Here is a 17,500-nt window from a genome sequence, read left to right as displayed (position 1 = left end):
AGGAAGACAGGGAGGAGAGAGGAAGACAAGAGAGAGAGGTGTGACAAGGAGAGAGGAAGACAAGGAGAGAGGAAGACAAGGAGAGAGGAAGACAGGGAGAGAGGAAGACAGGGAGAGAGGAAGACAAGGAGAGAGGAAGACAAGGAGAGAGGAAGATGGAGAGAGAAATATAAGCGGAGAGAAAGACAGGGAGAGAGGAAGACAGACAAGGAGAGAGAAAGACAAGGAGAGAGGAAGACAAGGAGAGAGGAAGACAAGGAGAGAGGAAGACAAGGAGAGGGGAAGACAAGGAGAGAGGTGTGACAAGGAGAGAGGAAGACAAGGAGAGAGGAAGACAAGGAAAGAGGAAGACAAGGAGAGAGGAAGACAGAGGAGAGAGGAAGACAAGGAGAGAGGAAGTGACAAGGAGAGAGGAAGACAAGGAGAGAGGAAGACAAGGAGAGAGGAAGACAAGGAGAGAGGAAGACAAGGAGAGAGGTGTGACAAGGAGAGAGGTGTGACAAGGAGAGAGGTGTGAGAGAGGAAGACAAGGAGAGAGGAAGACAAGGAGAGAGGAAGACAAGGAGAGAGGAAGACAAGGAGAGAGGAAGACAAGGAGGGAGGAAGACAGGAGAGGAGAGAGGAAGACAAGGAGAGAGGAAGACAAGGAGAGAGGTGTGACAAGGAGAGAGGAAGACAAGGAGAGAGGAAGACAAGGACAGAGGAAGACAAGGAGAGAGGTGTGACAAGGAGAGGTGTGACAAGGAGAGAGGAAGACAAGGAGAGAGGTGTGACAAGGAGAGAGGAAGACAAGGAGAGAGGAAGACAAGGGAGAGAGGAAGACAGGGAGAGAGGAAGACAAGGAGAGAGGAAGACAAGGAGAGAGGAAGACAAGGAGAGAGGAAGACAAGGAGAGAGGAAGACAAGGAGAGAGGAAGACAAGGAGAGAGGAAGACAGGGAGAGAGGAAGACAAGGAGAGAGGAAGACAAGGAGAGAGGAAGACAAGGAGAGAGGAAGACAAGGAGAGAGGAAGACAGGGAGAGAGGAAGACAAGGATAGAGGAAGAAAAGGAAAAGGAGAGGAAGACAAGGATAGAGGAAGACAAGAGAGAGAGGAAGACAAGGAGGAGAGAGGAAGACAAGGAGAGAGGAAGACAAGGAGATAGGTGTGACACACATACACTATATTCTTGTTTTAGCACGTTAATTCTCCTTCCTGCTGTGCAGTCTGCGTATCCAGGTTAGACTGGTGTTAGACTGTAGAGCTACGAGGGTGCTGAACGCTTCTGGAGAGTCTGCGACAAGACAGTGTCCCAATACATCTCTACGTGTCTTTGTGAGATCATACAATAGGTGTTTCAATAGCATCCCATGTTAGTTGGTGCAGAGAGTTTAGGAGAGTGATTACTGAAAGCCAGTTGTCTCTACTGTACTCTAACCTATTTTAAATCAACAAAGGAGGTGTGGTGTGGAAGCTCTGTGGTGATCCAGAGTGGCTCAGCGTTAGTCAGAGTGGTCTAAAGGTACTGCGTCTCAGTGCTTGTCTCTACAGACACCCTGCTTTCTCTCTCGGTCTCTTTCTCCTCATCATATAGCTCATTCTCTCTCTCCTCATCATATAGCTCATTCTCCTCATCATATAGCTCATTCTCTCTCTCCTCATCATATAGCTCATTCTCTCTCTCCTAGTGATATAGCTCATTCTCTCTCTCCTCATCATATAGCTCATTCTCTCTCTCCTAGTCATATAGCTCATTCTCTTTCACCTCATCATATAGCTCATTTCTCTCTCCTCATCATATAGCTCATTCTCTCTCTCCTCATCATATAGCTCATTCTCTCTCTCCTAGTGATATAGCTCATTCTCCTCATCATATAGCTCATTCTCTCTCTCCTCATATTTTCTTTTGTCAGGTATCCTAGCTTGCTTGTTCGAATCAGAATTTGTTCTCAACTGACCTGCCTAATTAAATAAAGGTTACGTTAAATTAAAACACATGACAAATTGTGTGTGAAATCACTCCAGTGTCCTAAGCAGCACCACAACACAGGACTTCCTGTTCCTGTTTGACTTCCTGTCCTTAGTGTTTGACTTCCTGTCCTAAGTGTTTGACTTCCTGTCCTAAGTGTTTGACTTCCTGTCTTACGTGTTTGACTTCCTGTTCTAAGTGTTGGACTTCCTGTCCTAAGTGTTTGACTTCCTGCCCTAAGTGTTTGACTTCCTGTCCTACGTGTTTGACTTCCTCTTCTAAGTGTTGGACTTCCTGTTCTTCCTCTATGTCTGAAAGTGTCTCTGTTTGACAAGTATGACCTTTTTTTAAATGTCATTTCAGTTGTCGTCATTTAGCAGACGCTCTCATCCAGGGTGACTTAGAGGAGCCATCTGGGTTAAGTGCCTTGCCAGTCGGCCCGGGGATTCGAACCAGCAACCTAGGCTATCTGACGAATTAAAAGATGTGGAGAAAGAGAATGAGCTATATGACGAGAAAGAGAGAGATGAAAAGAGACAGAGAGAGAAAAAGACAGAATAAGAAAGATGAAGACAAAGAAAGTGAAAACTAAGTTGAATGTGTGTGGGAGGAAAGGAGATGAAATGAGAGGAAATGAGGAGAGGGAAGGAAATGAGGAGAGGAAAGGAGAGAAACGGAGAGGAAATGAGAGGAAAGGAGGAGAGGAAATGAGAGAAGATGAAAGGAGAGGAAAGGAAAGGAAATGAGGAGAGGGAAGGAGAGGGAAGGAAATGAGGAGAGTGAAGGAGAGGAGAGGAAAGGAGAGAAAAGGAGAGGAAATGAGAGAAGAGGAAAGGAGAGGGAAGGAAATGAGGAGAGGAAAGGAGAGAAAGGGAGAGGAAAGGAGAGGAAAGGAAAACATTTTTGAGGGGAGGAGAGGTAAGGACAGGAAAGGAGAGGAGAGGGGATGAAATGATAGGAAAGGAAAGGAGAGGGAAGGGGATGAAATGATAGGAAAGGAAAGGAGAGGACAGGAAAGGAGAGGAGAGGGAAGGAGAGGAGAGGGGAGGAGAGGGAGGAGAGGGAGGAGAGGGAAGGAGAGGAGAGGGAAGGAGAGGAGAGGGGAGGAGAGGGAGTGCAGAGAGGAGGAGGGGAGGAGAGGAGAGGGGAGGAGAGGGGAGGAGGAGAGAGGGAGGAGAGGGAAGGAGAGGAGAGGGAAGAGAGGAGAGGGGAGGAGGAGGGAAGGAGAGGAGAGGGGAGGAGAGGGAGGGAGGAGAGGGAAGGAGAGGAGAGGGAAGGAGAGGAGAGGGGAGGGAGAGGGAAGGAGAGGAGAGGGAAGGAGAGGAGAGGGAGGAGAGGGAAGGAGAGGAGGGGAGGAGAGGAGAGGGGAGGAGAGGGAAGGAGAGGAGAGGGAGGAGAGGGAGGAGAGGAGAGGGAAGGAGAGGGAAGGAGAGGAGAGGGAAGGAGAGGAGGGGAGGAGAGGGGAGGAGAGGAGAGGGAAGGAGAGGAGAGGGGAGGAGAGGGAAGGAGAGGAGAGGGGAGGAGAGGAGAGGGGAGGAGAGGGAAGGAGAGGAGAGGGGAGGAGAGGAGAGGGAGGAGAGGAGAGGGGAGGAGAGGGAAGGGAGAGGAGAGGGGAGGAGAGAGAGGGGGAGGAGAGGGAAGGAGAGGGAGGGAAGGAGAGGGAAGGAGAGGGAGGAGAGGGGAGGAGAGGGAAGGAGAGGAGAGGGGAGGAGAGGGAAGGAGAGGAGAGGGAAGGAGAGGAGAGGGGAGAGGAGAGGGAAGGAGAGGAGAGGGGAGGAGAGGGGATGAAATGATAGGACAGGGAAAGGAGAGGAGAGGGGAGGAGAGGGAAGGAGAGGAGAGGGAAGGAGAGGAGAGGGGGGAGAGGAGAGGGAAGGAGAGGAGAGGGAAGGAGAGGAGAGGGGGAGGAGAGGGAAGGAGAGGGAGGGAGGAGAGGGGAGGAGAGGGAAGGAGAGGAGAGGGAGGGAGGGGAGGAGAGGGAGGAGAGGGAAGGAGAGGAGAGGGGAGGAGAGGGAAGGAGAGGAGGGGGGGAGGGAAGGAGAGGAGAGGGGAGGAGAGGAGAGGGGAGGAGAGGAGGAGAGGGGGAGAGGAGAGGGAAGGAGAGGAGAGGGGAGGAGAGGAGAGGGAAGGAGAGGGGAGGAGAGGGAAGGAGAGGAGAGGGGAGGAGAGGGAAGGAGAGGGGAGGAGAGGGAGGGGAGGAGAGGGGAGGAGAGGAGAGGGAAGGAGAGGGAGGGGGAGGAGAGGAGAGGGGAGGAGAGGGAAGGAGAGGGAGAGAGAGAGGGAAGGAGAGGAGAGGGGAGGAGAGGGAAGGAGAGGGAGAGGGAAGGGAGGAGAGGGGAGGAGAGGGAAGGAGAGGGGAGGAGAGGAGAGGGGAGGAGAGGGAAGGGAGAGGAGAGGGAAGGGAGGAGAGGGGAGGAGAGGGAGGAGGGGAGAGGAGAGGGAAGGAGAGGGAAGGAGAGGAGAGGGAAGGAGAGGAGAGGGGGAGGAGAGGAGGGAGAGGGAGGGAAGAGGAGAGGGGGAGGAGGAGAGGGAAGGAGAGGAGAGGGGAGGAGAGGGAAGAGGGAGAGGGAAGGAGAGGGAAGGAGAGGAGAGGGAGAGGAGAGGGAAGGAGAGGGAAGGGAGGAAAGGAAAGAAGAGCCAGAGAGAGGGTGCAGTAATGCAACAGCTCTACTGAGTGTTACTGTAGTCAGAGGGTTCAAACTACACCAAGGTTGAATCCCAAAAGATACACTATCCCCTATATAGGGCACTACTTTTGACCAGGGCCCATAGGGAATAGGGTGCCCTAATACATTGCTAGTGTCTAACTGGACCGTAACATGCTAGGCCACTGTGTTGACATGTTGTTTCACCTCTCCTGCTCCTCGTTAAATAACCCTGGGGGGTTGTGTGCCGGACAAACAAAGCAGCATGTTAACACACATCATGGCTCCAGTTACTGTTTCCTGCTGGTGGGGTGTCTCCTCAGGATGGTTACACACTGCTGTCCTCTATATCTCTATTCTCTAGTTCTCCGCTCTCTCTGCTCTCCTCTCCTGTCCCTCTCTCTCCCCTTGCTCTCTCCTGTCCCTCTCTTTCCCCTTGCTCTCCCCTGTCCCTCTCTCCCCTTGCTCTCTCCTGTCCCTCTCTCCCCTTGCTCTCTCCTGTCTCTCTCTCCCCTTGCTCTCTCCTGTCCCTCTCTTTCCCCTTGCTCTCTCCTGTCCCTCTCTCTCCCCTCTCTCTCTCCTGTCCCTCTCTCCCCTTGCTCTCTCCTGTCTCTCTCTTTGAGTGCTCCTCCTAATATCTGTATCAAAGTGGAACAGAGATGGAGCCTCAGGGCAACATTAACACTGTATATCTCCCCTATTCCTCTCTCTGTCTCTCTCTGTTCAGTCTCTCCTCTCCTGCTCTCTCTGTTCAGTCTCTCCTCTCCTGCTCTCTCTGTTCAGTCTCTCCTCTCCTCTCCTGCTCTCTCTGTTCAGTCTCTTCTCTCTCTGTTCAGTCTCTCCTCTCTCTGTTCAGTTTCTCCTCTCCTGCTCTCTCTGTTCAGTCTCTCCTCTCTCTCTGTTCAGTCTCTCCTCTCCTCTCCTGCTCTCTCTGTTCAGTCTCTTCTCTCTCTCTGTTCAGTCTCTCCTCTCTCTCTCTGTTCAGTCTCTCCACTCGTCCTCCGTGTCTCTCTGTTCAGTCTCTCCACTCGTCCTCTGTCTCTCTCTGTTCAGTCTCTCCACTCGTCCTCTCTCTCTCTCTGTTCAGTCTCTCCACTCGTCCTCTGTCTCTCTCTGTTCAGTCTCTCCTCTCCTCTGTCTCTCTCTGTTCAGTCTCTCCTCTCCTCTGTCTCTCTCTGTTCAGTCTCTCCTCTCCTCTGTCTCTCTCTGTTCAGTCTCTCCACTCGTCCTCCGTGTCTCTCTGTTCAGTCTCTCCACTCGTCCTCTGTCTCTCTCTGTTCAGTCTCTCCTCTCCTCTGTATCTCTCTGTTCAGTCTCTCCTCAGTCTCTCTCTGTTCAGTCTCTCCACTCGTCCTTCGTGTCTCTCTGTTCAGTCTCTCCACTCGTCCTCTGTCTCTCTCTGTTCAGTCTCTCCTCTACTCAGTCTCTCTCTGTTCAGTCTCTCCTCTCCTCAGTCTCTCCCTGTTCAGTCTCTCCTCTCCTCAGTCTCTCTCTGTTCAGTCTCTCCACTCGTCCTCCGTGTCTCTCTGTTCAGTCTCTCATCTCCTCAGTCTCTCTCTGTCTCTCTCTGTTCAGTCTCTCCTCTCCTCAGTCTCTCTCTGTCAGTCTCTCCTCTACTCAGTCTCTCTCTGTTCAGTCTCTCCTCTCCTCTGTCTCTCTCTGTCAGTCTCTCCTCTACTCAGTCTCTCTCTGTTCAGTCTCTCCTCTACTCAGTCTCTCTCTGTTCAGTCTCTCCTTTCCTCAGTCTCTCTCTGTTCAGTCTCTCCTCTCCTCTGTCTCTCTCTGTTCAGTCTCTCCTTTCCTCAGTCTCTCTCTGTTCAGTTTCTCCACTCGTCCTCTGTCTCTCTCTGTTCAGTCTCTCCTTTCCTCAGTCTCTCTCTGTTCAGTCTCTCCTTTCCTCAGTCTCTCTCTGTTCAGTTTCTCCACTCGTCCTCTGTCTCTCTCTTATCCACTCCTTTCACAATCCTTCCATAATAAAGTTACTGGTAAATGTTTTCCTTCTTTTCCTACCTCTCTTATCTTATCAGAGGAACTGAATGGACTCTCCTTCCTTCTCTCTCTCTCGCTCTCTCTCTGTTTCTCTCTCACCCTCTCTCAAACCCTCCCTTCCTGACTACTTCCTCTCTCTCCATTCTTCCCTCTTCTCGTCCTTCCTCCCTCCATCATGTTATTTATTTAACACTCTCTCTCTGTGGTCGTGTATAAATGATAGAGTTCATCGTTTTTATAGTCACCCAGCATATCTTATCCCATTTCCCATCTCCCAGACATGTTTATCAGCCTCAGGGATACTAATGTCCGTGAAGGAAAACACTCTCTCACTTTCTCCAACCCTCTCTTGTCTCTCTCTGTCTCCCTCTGAAAGCGGAGGAAGGGTTCATGGTGAGGCTTTAGGGACAGTTAAGGCCACGCTTCACGGCAATCAGTCCTGCTTTACCACGGCTCTCACTGTCCCAGAGGGGGGAGAGATAGAGAGAGAGAGAGACAGAGACAGAGACAGAGGAGAGGGAGGGGCAGAGGGAGAGAGAGAGAGAGAGAGAGAGAGAGAGAGAGAGAGAGAGAGAGAGAGAGAGAGAGAGAGAGAGAGAGAGAGAGAGAGAGAGAGAAAAGAAGGGTCCTCCTGCATGCCAGCACTATCGGTATCTGGGTCTATCTGACTTTCATTGTCCTGCACTGGAGTTTCCTCAGCCCACGGAGAGAGAGCTGGGGGCTCGGTCCTGTTGGACAACTGGACAGGAACTTGACTCCACAGGTCCCAGAGTACAACAGTAGTTACTAATGTCACTATAGACCCCCCATATAGACCTAGTGTCACTATAGACCCCCCATATAGACCTGTGTGTGTGTGTGTGTGTGTGTGTGTGTGTGTGTGTGTGTGTGTGTGTGTGTGTGTGTGTGTGTGTGTGTGTGTGTGTGTGTGTGTGTGTGTGTGTGTGTGTATGTGTGTGTGTGTGTGTGTGTGTGTGTGTGTGTGTATGTGTGTGTGTGTGTGTGTGTGTGTGTGTGTGTGTGTGTGTGTGTGTGTGTGTGTGTGTGTGTGTGTGTGTGTGTGTGTGTGTGTGTGTGTGTGTGTGTGTGTGTGTGTATGTGTGTGTGGTGTATGTGGTGTGTGTGGTGTATGTGTGTGTGTGTATGTGGTGTATGTGGTGTGTGTGGTGTATGTGTGTGTGGTGTATGTGGTGTGTGTGTGTGTGTATCTGTCTCTACTTCGTACATGTTTGTCACTGTTGTCCGTGTCTTGCTCCTTCAGTGCAGCCAGTATGAAGGCCAGGTAGCGCTGGTGCCCCGGCAGGGGACGGTTGTAGAAGCCGTTGTAATTCTTCTCATCTCCCAGGGTGAACGTAGCGGGCAGGGAGGGCAGCTTGGCGGCGATGTACGGCCGCGTGGGCTCGACCTGGCGTCTGCGACGCAGGACAGGACCCTCGCCAGACTCCAACAGCTGAGGACATGGTTTCCAGATTAGAGGTTAAAGGTTGACGTTGAAGGGGTCAGTGGAGTAGGTAACTGTTGGTTCAGACGAACCCTAAACCCCCCCCCCGTACATACACATGCTCTAGGGTTACCGTGACAACCCTGCCAAGACCACTCACCTCCTCCAGGTCCATCTCGTCGGGGTTCTCCCATCGCCGTGACGACGACGGGGACACAGGCACCACCACGATGTAGTACCATCTGAGAACAAAACCGCACAACACATGGCATGTACAGACCAACATATTTAGTTCAGATTCAATTAGGTCTTTTCACAAAAAAAAATGTAATTAAGTCAAAAGCAGCAGTGTAGGAACGGTGAATAAACTGCCGATTGGCCAGATCATCCTCCTCAGGAAGATGACATTTTTTTTTTTTTTTTTACCTTTATTTGACTAGGCAATTTTCAATGACGGCCTGGGAACAGTGGGTTAACTGCCTGTTCAGGGGCAGAACGACAGATTTGTACCTTGTCAGCTCGGGGGTTTGAACTTGCAACTTTCCGGTTACTAGTCCAACACTCTAACCACTAGACTACCCTGCCACCTCTACACTCTAACCACTAGGCTACCCTGCCGCCTCTACACTCTAACCACTAGACTACCCTGCCGCCTCTACACTCTAACCACTAGGCTACCCTGCCGCCTCTACACTCTAACCACTAGGCTACCCTGCCACCTCTACACTCTAACCACTAGACTACCCTGCCGCCTCTACACTCTAACCACTAGGCTACCCTGCCACCTCTACACTCTAACCACTAGGCTACCCTGCCACCTCTACACTCTAACCACTAGACTACCCTGCCGCCTCTACACTCTAACCACTAGGCTACCCTGCCACCTCTACACTCTAACCACTAGACTACCCTGCCGCCTCTACACTCTAACCACTAGGCTACCCTGCCGCCTCTACACTCTAACCACTAGACTACCCTGCCGCCTCTACACTCTAACCACTAGACTACCCTGCCGCCTCTACACTCTAACCACTAGACTACCCTGCCGCCTCTACACTCTAACCACTAGGCTACCCTGCCGCTTCTACACTCTAACCACTAGACTACCCTGCCGCCTCTACACTCTAACCACACTACCCTGCCGCCTCTACACTCTAACCACTGCTACCCGCCTCTACACTCTAACCACTAGACTACCCTGCCGCCTCTACACTCTAACCACTAGGCTACCCTGCCGCTTCTACACTCTAACCACTAGACTACCCTGCCGCCTCTACACTCTAACCACTAGACTACCCTGCCGCCCGTCACATCATCCTATATGAGGATGAGGAAATACCAAGCACCCTTTTTTAAACGGTCTCTTCTCTACCTCTCTACCCTCCCCTCTCCCCTCCTCTGCCCTCCCCTCTCCTCTCCTCCCCTCCCCTCTCCTACCCTCTCCTGCCGCCTCCCCTCCTCCTACCCTCCTCTTCTCCCCCTCCTCTCTCCTCTCCTCTCCTCCCTCTCCTCCCCTCCCCTCTCTCCTCCCCTCCCCTCTCCTCTCCTCTCCTCCTCCTCTCCTCTCCTCCCCTCTCCTCCCCTCTCTCCTCCCCTCTCCCCTCCCCTCTCCTCCCCTCTCCTCCCTCTCCTCTCCTCCCCCTCCCTCTCCTCTCCCCTCCCCTCCTCTCCTCCCCTCCCTCTCCTCCCCTCCCCTCCTCCTTTCCCCTCTCCTTTCCTCTCCTCTCCTCCGCTCTCCTCCCCTCCCCTCTCCTTTCCCCTCCCCTCCCCTCCTCCTCCCCTCCCCTTTCCCCTCCCCTCCCCTCTCCTCTCCTCTATGCTCCCCCCGTGTGGTCCATCTTTCTGTTCATCTCAGTGGTTGAAGACATATCTAACAAGACCCCTACTACTCAATAACCAGCTGCAGTTACACTGTCAATCTGAACTGAGCATCACAATGTGTGTACGTGTGTGTGTGTGTTAAGCCTCAACCGTGCTCCACAGCACAGTAATCTTTTTACCAATCAGGACGCTGTTCCAGTCTCTGACCTCGGTTGCCCTGGTGACTGGGATAGCAGTGTCAGAGGAAGGATCTTCCAGCTGTAACCAGTCACTCCTGGGGCTGCATTCTAAAGGGCACCCTATTCCCTACATAGTGCACTACTTTTAACCAGAGTCCTATGGGGGAAATAGGGAACCATTTGGACGTTCTGAGTTCTTCATTTGGGTCATTTTGAGGTAATTTGACCAAAATGTCCCGATCGCAAAAGAAGGTAAAAAAAGGTATTGGCAATTTGCTCGTGCTGCAGTAGAGGAATGGACTTTTCAGATGGCACAAGGGTCATTTACTTCCTGTTTGCTCTACAAAGAGTTTGGGCTACTTCCTGTTTGCTTTCTACAAAGAGTTTGGGCTATTTCCTGTTTGCTTTATACAAAGAGTTTGGGCTACTTCCTGTTTGCTTTCTACAAAGAGTTTGGGCTATTTCCTGTTTGCTTTATACAAAGAGTTTGGGCTACTTCCTGTTTGCTTTCTACAAAGAGTTTGGGCTACTTCCTGTTTGCTTTCTACAATGAGTTTGGGCTACTTCCTGTTTGCTTTTTACAAAGAGTTTGGGCTACTTCCTGTTTGCTTTCTACAAAGAGTTTGGGCTACTTCCTGTTTGCTTTCTACAAAGAGTTTGGGCTACTTCCTGTTTGCTTTTTACAAAGAGTTTGGGCTACTTCCTGTTTGCTGTCTACAAAGAGTTTGGGCTACTTCCTGTTTGATTTTTACAAAGAGTTTGGGCTACTTCCTGTTTGATGTCTAGTAAGAGTTTGGGCTAAAAAGAGTTTACTTCCTGTTTGATGTCTAGTAAGAGTTTGGGCTACTTCCTGTTTGTTTTCTAAAAAGAGTTTGAGCTACTTCCTGTTTGATGTCTAGTAAGAGTTTGGGCTACTTCCTGTTTGTTGTCTACAAAAGTAGTTTGGGCTACTTCCTGTTTGATGTCATTTAAGACGCTTTTTGGGCTACTTCCTGTTTGTTTTCTACAAAGAGTATGTGTTTTCATGGTTCGATGTCATACTAACCTAATATATAATAATATATGCCATTTAGCAGACGCTTTTATCCAAAGCGACTTACAGTCATGTTGTGCATACATTCTACAGGTCTATAGTAGTGTTAGTTGTAGCTGTAGATCGATACTAACCCTTGACTAGTAGGCCCTGGTCTATAGTAGTGTTAGCGCCATGTTCTACTAACCTGACTTGACTAGTAGGCTGTACTTTAGGCAGGTCTATAGTAGTGTTAGTTGTAGCTGTAGTTAGACGATACTAACCTGACTTGACTAGTAGGCTGTACTTTAGGCAGGTCTATAGTAGTGTTAGTTGTAGCTATAGTTAGATGATACTAACCTGACTTGACTAGTCGGCTGTACTTTAGGCAGGTCTATAGTAGTGTTAGTTGTAGCTATAGTTAGATGATACTAACCTGACTTGACTAGTCGGCTGTACTTTAGGCAGGTCTATAGTGAGCTTCCCCTCCTGGTTGTGCTGAGTAGAGTAGAGGACAGGTTTAGTCTTCAGTAGGTCTGGGGTCGTCCTGATGGACACCTGCTGCTGAAGACCACCAGCTGTGTTTCCTCTGGATATCAACACAAAGCTGTAGTCTGTATCAGGCTGTAGTCGGGTGATCAACTTCCTCTTCAGGTTCCCCTGTACCTCCACACTCTGCTGGTTATACAGGATCTGGAGAGAGACACAACACACACACACACACACACACACACACACACACACACACACACACACACACACACACACACACACACACACACACACACACACACACACACACACACACACACACACACACACACACACACACACACACACACACACACACACAAGGTCAAATAGTGGTTAGTGTTAGGAAGACACAGACAGCAGACAGACAGACAGACAGACAGGCAGACTGGACAGACAGACAGACAGGCAGGCAGGCAGGCAGACAGACAGAGGCAGGCAGGCAGGCAGGCAGGCAGACAGACAGACAGACAGACAGACAGACAGACTTTTACCTTGAAAGGCACTTGGGACTTGTAGTTTTCTGGCACTTCCCACGTGAGCAGGACTGATGTTTTCATGACGGCTTTGACGCCGAAGCTTGTGGCAAACGCTGGGGGAGGGGGGAGGGGGAGGGGGAGAGGGAGGGGGAGGGGGGAGAGGGGGGGGAGGGGAGGGGAGGGGGAGGAGGGGAGGAGGGTAGGGGAGAGGGGAGGGGGAGGGGAGAAGGGGAGGGGGAGGGAGGAGGGGGGAGAGGGGAGGAGGGGGGAGGGGAGGGGGGGGGGAGGGGAGGAGGGGAGGAGAGGGGGAGAGGGGGGAGGGAGAGGGGGAGGGAGGGGGGGGGGAGGGGAGGGGAGAGGGGGGGGGAGGGGGAGGGAGGGGAGGGGAGGAGGGGGAGGGGGAGGGGGGAGGGGAGGGGAGAGGGGGGAGGGGGGGGGGGAGGGGGAGGGGGGAGGGGAGAGGGGAGGAGAGGGGAGAGGGGAGGAGGGAGGGGGGGGGGGGGGAGAGAGGGGGGAGGGTAGGGGGGGGGGAGGGAGGGGGGAGAGGGGGAGGGGAGGGGAGGGGGGAGGGGGAGGGGGAGGGGGGAGGGGGGGAGAGGAGAGGGGGAAGGGGAGGAGAGGGGGAGAGGGGAGAGAGGGGGAGGGGAGAGGGGGGGGGAGGGGAGAGGGGAGAGGGGGAGAGGAGAGGGGGAGGGAGGAGAGGGGAGAGGGGAGAGAGGAGGGGAGGGGGGGGGGAGAGGGGGAGGGGAGAGGGGGGGGGGGGGGGGGGGAGGGGGGGGGGGGGAGGGGAGAGGAGAGGGGGGAGAGGGGGGGGGGAGGGGGAGGAGAGGGGAGAGGGGGAGGGGGAGAGGGGGAGGAGAGGGGGGGGGAAGAGGGGGAGGGGAGAGAGGTTAAAATATCGAGTTTAGATTATTACTGTCTGGACCTGACAACTTTAAACACTTTTCTTTATTACAATTGATTACAAATATTCAACAACACACCAGGTTCACAGTGATTACCATGACATGCACACTGCAGTAGGAGGAGATGACTGAGGCTTCAAATATTCACATCTGGTGATAAATAAATAATCTATCCAACATGTATGAGGTGAAACGCATGAGGACACCAGCCCATGAGGGTAATGAGGTGCGTGAGAGGACTGGAGCGTGAGGTACAGTGTGAATGTAGCATACAATGAGACACACGCTCTGTTAATCAATAAGGTACTGGGGAGAGGAGAGGAGGGGGGAGGGGGAGGAGGGGAGGGGAGGGAGGGGAGGAGGAGGGAGAGGAGGGGGAGGGAGGGGAGGAGGGGAGGGGAGAGGGAGGGAGGGAGAGGGAGAGGGGGAGAGGAGGAGGGGAGAGGAGGGGAGGGAGAGGAGAGGAGAGGGGAGGGAGGGAGAGGAGGGAGGGGAGGAGGGGAGAGGAGGAGAGGGGAGAGGGAGGGGAGGGGAGAGGGAGGAGAGGGAGGGGAGAGGAGGGGAGAGGCGGGAGAGGAGCGGAGAGGAGGAGGAGAGGGAGGAGGGAGGGAGGGAGGGAGAAAGGGAGGGAGGAGGAGGGGGGGGGGAGGGGGAGGAGAGGAGGGGAGGGGGGAGAGGAGAAGAGAGGAGGGGAGAGGGAGGAGGGAGAGAGGGAGGGGGAGGGGAGAGGAGAGGGAGGGAGAGAGGGAGGAGAGGAGGAGGAGGGGGAGAGGGCAGGAGAGGAGGAGAGAGAGGAGGAGGGGAGAGGGCAGGAGGAGAGGGGGGGAGAGGGAGGAGAGGAGAGAGGAGGAGAGGGAGAGGAGAGAGGGAGGGGAGGAGGGGAGAGGGGGAGAGAGGAGAGAGAGAGGGAGAGGGGGAGGGGCAGGGAGAGGAGGGGAGAGGGAGGAGGGAGAGGAGAGGAGGGGAGGGGAGGGAGGAGGGGGAGGGGGGAGAGGAGAGGAGAGGAGGGAGGGAGAGGAGGAGAGGAGGGAGGGGAGGGGAGAGGGCAGGAGAGGAGAGGAGAGGAGGGGAGAGGGCAGGAGAGAGAGAGGAGGGAGGAGGGGAGGGAGAGGCGAGAGAGAGAGGAGGGGAGAGGGCAGGGGAGGAGGAGAGAGAGGAGAAGAGAGGAGGGGAGAGAGGCAGGAGAGGAGAGAAGGGGAGGGGAGAGAGGAGGAGGAGGAGAGGGAGAGGGAGGGAGAGGGCAGGAGAGGAGAAGAGAGGAGGGGAGAGGGCAGGAGGAGAGGAGAGAAGGAGGGCAGGGAGGAGAGAGGGAGGGGAGGGGAGAGGGAGGAGAGGAGAGGAGGAGGAGGGAGGGGAGAGGAGGGAGGAGGGGAGAGGGCAGGAGAGGGAGGAGGGGAGGGGAGGCGAGGAGGAGGAGGAGGCAGGAGAGGGGAGTGGGGTGGAGAGGAGAGGGCAGGAGAGGAGAGGAGGGCAGGAGAGGGGACTGTGGGGTGGGAGAGGGCAGGAGAGAGAGAGGAGGGGAGGCGAGGAGAGGGAGAGGAGCAGGAGAGAGGACTGTGGGGTGGGAGGGGGCAGGAGAGGAGAAGAGAGGAGGGAGGGAGAGGCGAGGAGAGAGGAGAGGAGGGGAGGAGAGAGGGAGGAGAAGAGAGGAGGGCAGGAGAGGGTACTGTGGGGTGGAGAGGAGAGGGCAGGAGAGGAGAGGGGAGGGGAGAGAGAGGGCAGGAGAGGAGAGGAGACGAGAGGAGGGCAGGAGAGGGGAGGAGGGCAGGAGAGGGGTACTGTGGGGTGGAGAGGAGAGGGCAGGATGGGTTTAAGAAGACAAGGCTCCACTCTATACATTATGTGCATGTCAGTGTGATTACATGGATGTGGTAAGAGAGTGTGTGTGTGTCTCACCAGGTGAGGTAGATGTTGTCCTGCTCTGTATACTAGGACTGAAGGGTCCCCCTCCTCTACTGGTGAACGCCTGGACTCTGATGTCATAGGTGGTGTCATGTTTCAGGCCCTGGATGGTCATGTGTGTGTCCATCGTCCTGTTAAGACAAGATACCAATTTCATTTTTCAGAGCCTATTTTCACACAGACATCATAACAACAACGATAACAATAGATACATTATATAAAGCACTGTCTATAGAACCAATAACATACAAAGCAATGTAGGACAGGGGGACAGGACAGGGGGACAGGACAGGGGGACAGAACAGGACAGGGGGACAGGGGGACAGGACAGGGGACAGGACAGGGGGACAGGACAGGGGACAGGACAGAACCAATAACATACAAAGGACAGGGGACAGGAGATAGTAGGGGGGTATACAGAAGATAGTAGGGGTGGGACAGAAGATAGTAGGGGGGGACAGAAGATAGTAGGGGTGGTGTACAGGAGATAGTAGGGGGTGTACAGAAGATAGGGGGTGGTGTACAGAAGGAGTAGGGGTGGTGTACAGGAGATAGTAGGGGTGGTATACAGAAGATAGTAGGGGTGGTATACAGAAGATAGCAGGGGTGGTATTCAGAAGAACCATACAGGAGATAGTAGGGGTGGTATGGAGATAGTAGGGTGGACAGGAGATAGTAGTGGTGGGACAGGAGATAGTAGGGGGGGACAGGAGATAGTAGGGGGGACAGAGAGTAGTGGTGGTGTACAGGAGATAGTAGGGTGTACAGGAGATAGGGGGTGGTATACAGGAGATAGGAGTGGTGGGACAGAAGGAGTAGGGGTGGACAGGAGATAGTAGTGGTGGTGTACCAAGGTAAGGGGTGGTATACAGAAGGTAGTAGGGGGGTGTTTAGAAGATAGTAGGGGGGCAGAAGATAGTAGGGGGGGACAGAAGAACAGGGGTGGTGTTCAGAAGATAGTAGGGTGGTGTACAGAAGATAGTAGGGGTGGTATACCCTATTTAGAAGATAGTAGGGGTGGTGTTTAGAAGATAGTAGGGGTGGTATACAGGAGATAGTAGTGGTGGTGTACAGAAGGTAGTAGGGGTGGTATACAGAAGGTAGTAGGGGTGGTGTTTAGAAGATAGTAGGGGTGGTATACAGAAGATAGTAGGGGTGGTGTACAGAAGATAGTAGGGGTGGTATACAGGAGATAGTAGTGGTGGTGTACAGAAGGTAGTAGGGGTGGTGTACAGAAGGTAGTAGGGGTGGTGTTCAGAAGATAGTAGGGGTGGTATACAGAAGGTAGTAGGGGTGGTGTTTAGAAGATAGTAGGGGTGGTGTACAGAAGATAGTAGGGGTGGTATACCCTATTTAGAAGATAGTAGGGGTGGTGTTTAGAAGATAGTAGGGGTGGTATACCCTATTTAGAAGATAGTAGGGGTGGTATACCCTATTTAGAAGGTAGTAGGGGTGGTATACCCTATTTAGAAGATAGTAAGGGCGGCAGGGTAGCCTAGTCGTTGGAGTGTAGAGGCGACAGGGTAGCCTAGTGGTTAGAGAGTTGGACTAGTAACCGGAAGGTTGCAAGTTCAAACCCCCGAGCTGACAAGGTACAAATCTGTCGTTCTGCCCCTGAACAGGCAGTTTAACCCACTGTTCCCAGGCCGTCATTGGAAATAAGAATTTGTTCTTAACTGACTTGCCTGGTTAAATAAAGGTTAAAACAAATTGGGGGGTAAAACACCAAGTCCATTTTCTGGCAAGACATGAAGATATCCTCATTCTACAATGTAGAAAATCGTCCAAATAAAGAAAACCATTAAATGACTCCAAACGTTTGACTGGTCCTGTCTATCCTGTCTCTGGCTGGAGCACCCTGCTGCTTTAAATGAGCATATACTGTAATCAATCAATCAATCAATGGATCAATAGTGAATAGTACCTGTTGGTGCTGTTGGTGTGGCTGTTGATGTCTCTGTATACCACAACATACTGCAATATCTTCCCGTTCCTCTCAGACAGCGCTGGGGGATCCCACGCCAGCTGGGTGGTCGACGTGGTCAACCTAAAAACGCTAGTGTGTGTTAGTAGGTGCACGCTGCCTATTGGCTGTCGGCAATCTAGTCCTACGAGACGGGACTTCGTTTAAACACCCCCCCCCCCCATCATTATTCACAGACTCAGATATAGAAGTAGGAGGATTCTTTCCAGCGGATATTGGTAACACACACACACACACACACACACACACACACACACACACACACACACACACACACACACACACACACACACACACACACACACACACACACACACACACACACACACACACACACACACACACACACACACACACACACACACACACACACACACACACACACACACACACACACACACACACACACACACACACACACACACACACACACACACACACACACACACAATAAATACGTAATTGTAATCGTCGTAAAGAGCGCAAATATTTCAAAAAGTTTGTTGATGCAAGGACACAGCCGGACTGACCATGATGACTGAAACAGAGCAGGACTTAAAGGCCATTTTGTACCAGAAGTGTCCAAAACATCAGCGGACCTTCGACTGCATTAAAGCTGGCAGTTACAACAACTGTGCCAAGTTCTGTTAAGTAGATAGCCAT

General features: G+C 52.9%; 1 protein-coding gene across 8 annotated transcripts in view; it reads right to left on the bottom strand.

Moving 5' to 3' along the window:
• The window catches only part of LOC124009295 (receptor-type tyrosine-protein phosphatase F), a 462,304-nt gene that overhangs the window by 87,136 nt on the left and 357,668 nt on the right, over positions 1–17,500 (bottom strand). For all 8 annotated transcript variants that reach the window (XM_046320941.1, XM_046320940.1, XM_046320945.1 and 5 more), the window contains 6 exons: positions 16,778–16,900; positions 14,848–14,984; positions 12,062–12,159; positions 11,473–11,729; positions 8,185–8,266; positions 7,809–8,033 (listed from right to left, as the gene is read on the bottom strand). In XM_046320941.1, the coding sequence (XP_046176897.1) occupies positions 7,809–8,033; positions 8,185–8,266; positions 11,473–11,729; positions 12,062–12,159; positions 14,848–14,984; positions 16,778–16,900 (922 nt within the window). The remainder of the gene's footprint in view (positions 1–7,808; positions 8,034–8,184; positions 8,267–11,472; positions 11,730–12,061; positions 12,160–14,847; positions 14,985–16,777; positions 16,901–17,500) is intronic.

The sequence above is a fragment of the Oncorhynchus gorbuscha genome, linkage group LG22, assembly GCF_021184085.1.
Source record: "Oncorhynchus gorbuscha isolate QuinsamMale2020 ecotype Even-year linkage group LG22, OgorEven_v1.0, whole genome shotgun sequence".
NCBI classification, from domain to species: Eukaryota; Metazoa; Chordata; class Actinopteri; order Salmoniformes; family Salmonidae; genus Oncorhynchus; species Oncorhynchus gorbuscha.
Note: the sequence above shows the minus strand (reverse complement) of the source record. Positions and strands in the feature narration are given on the sequence as shown.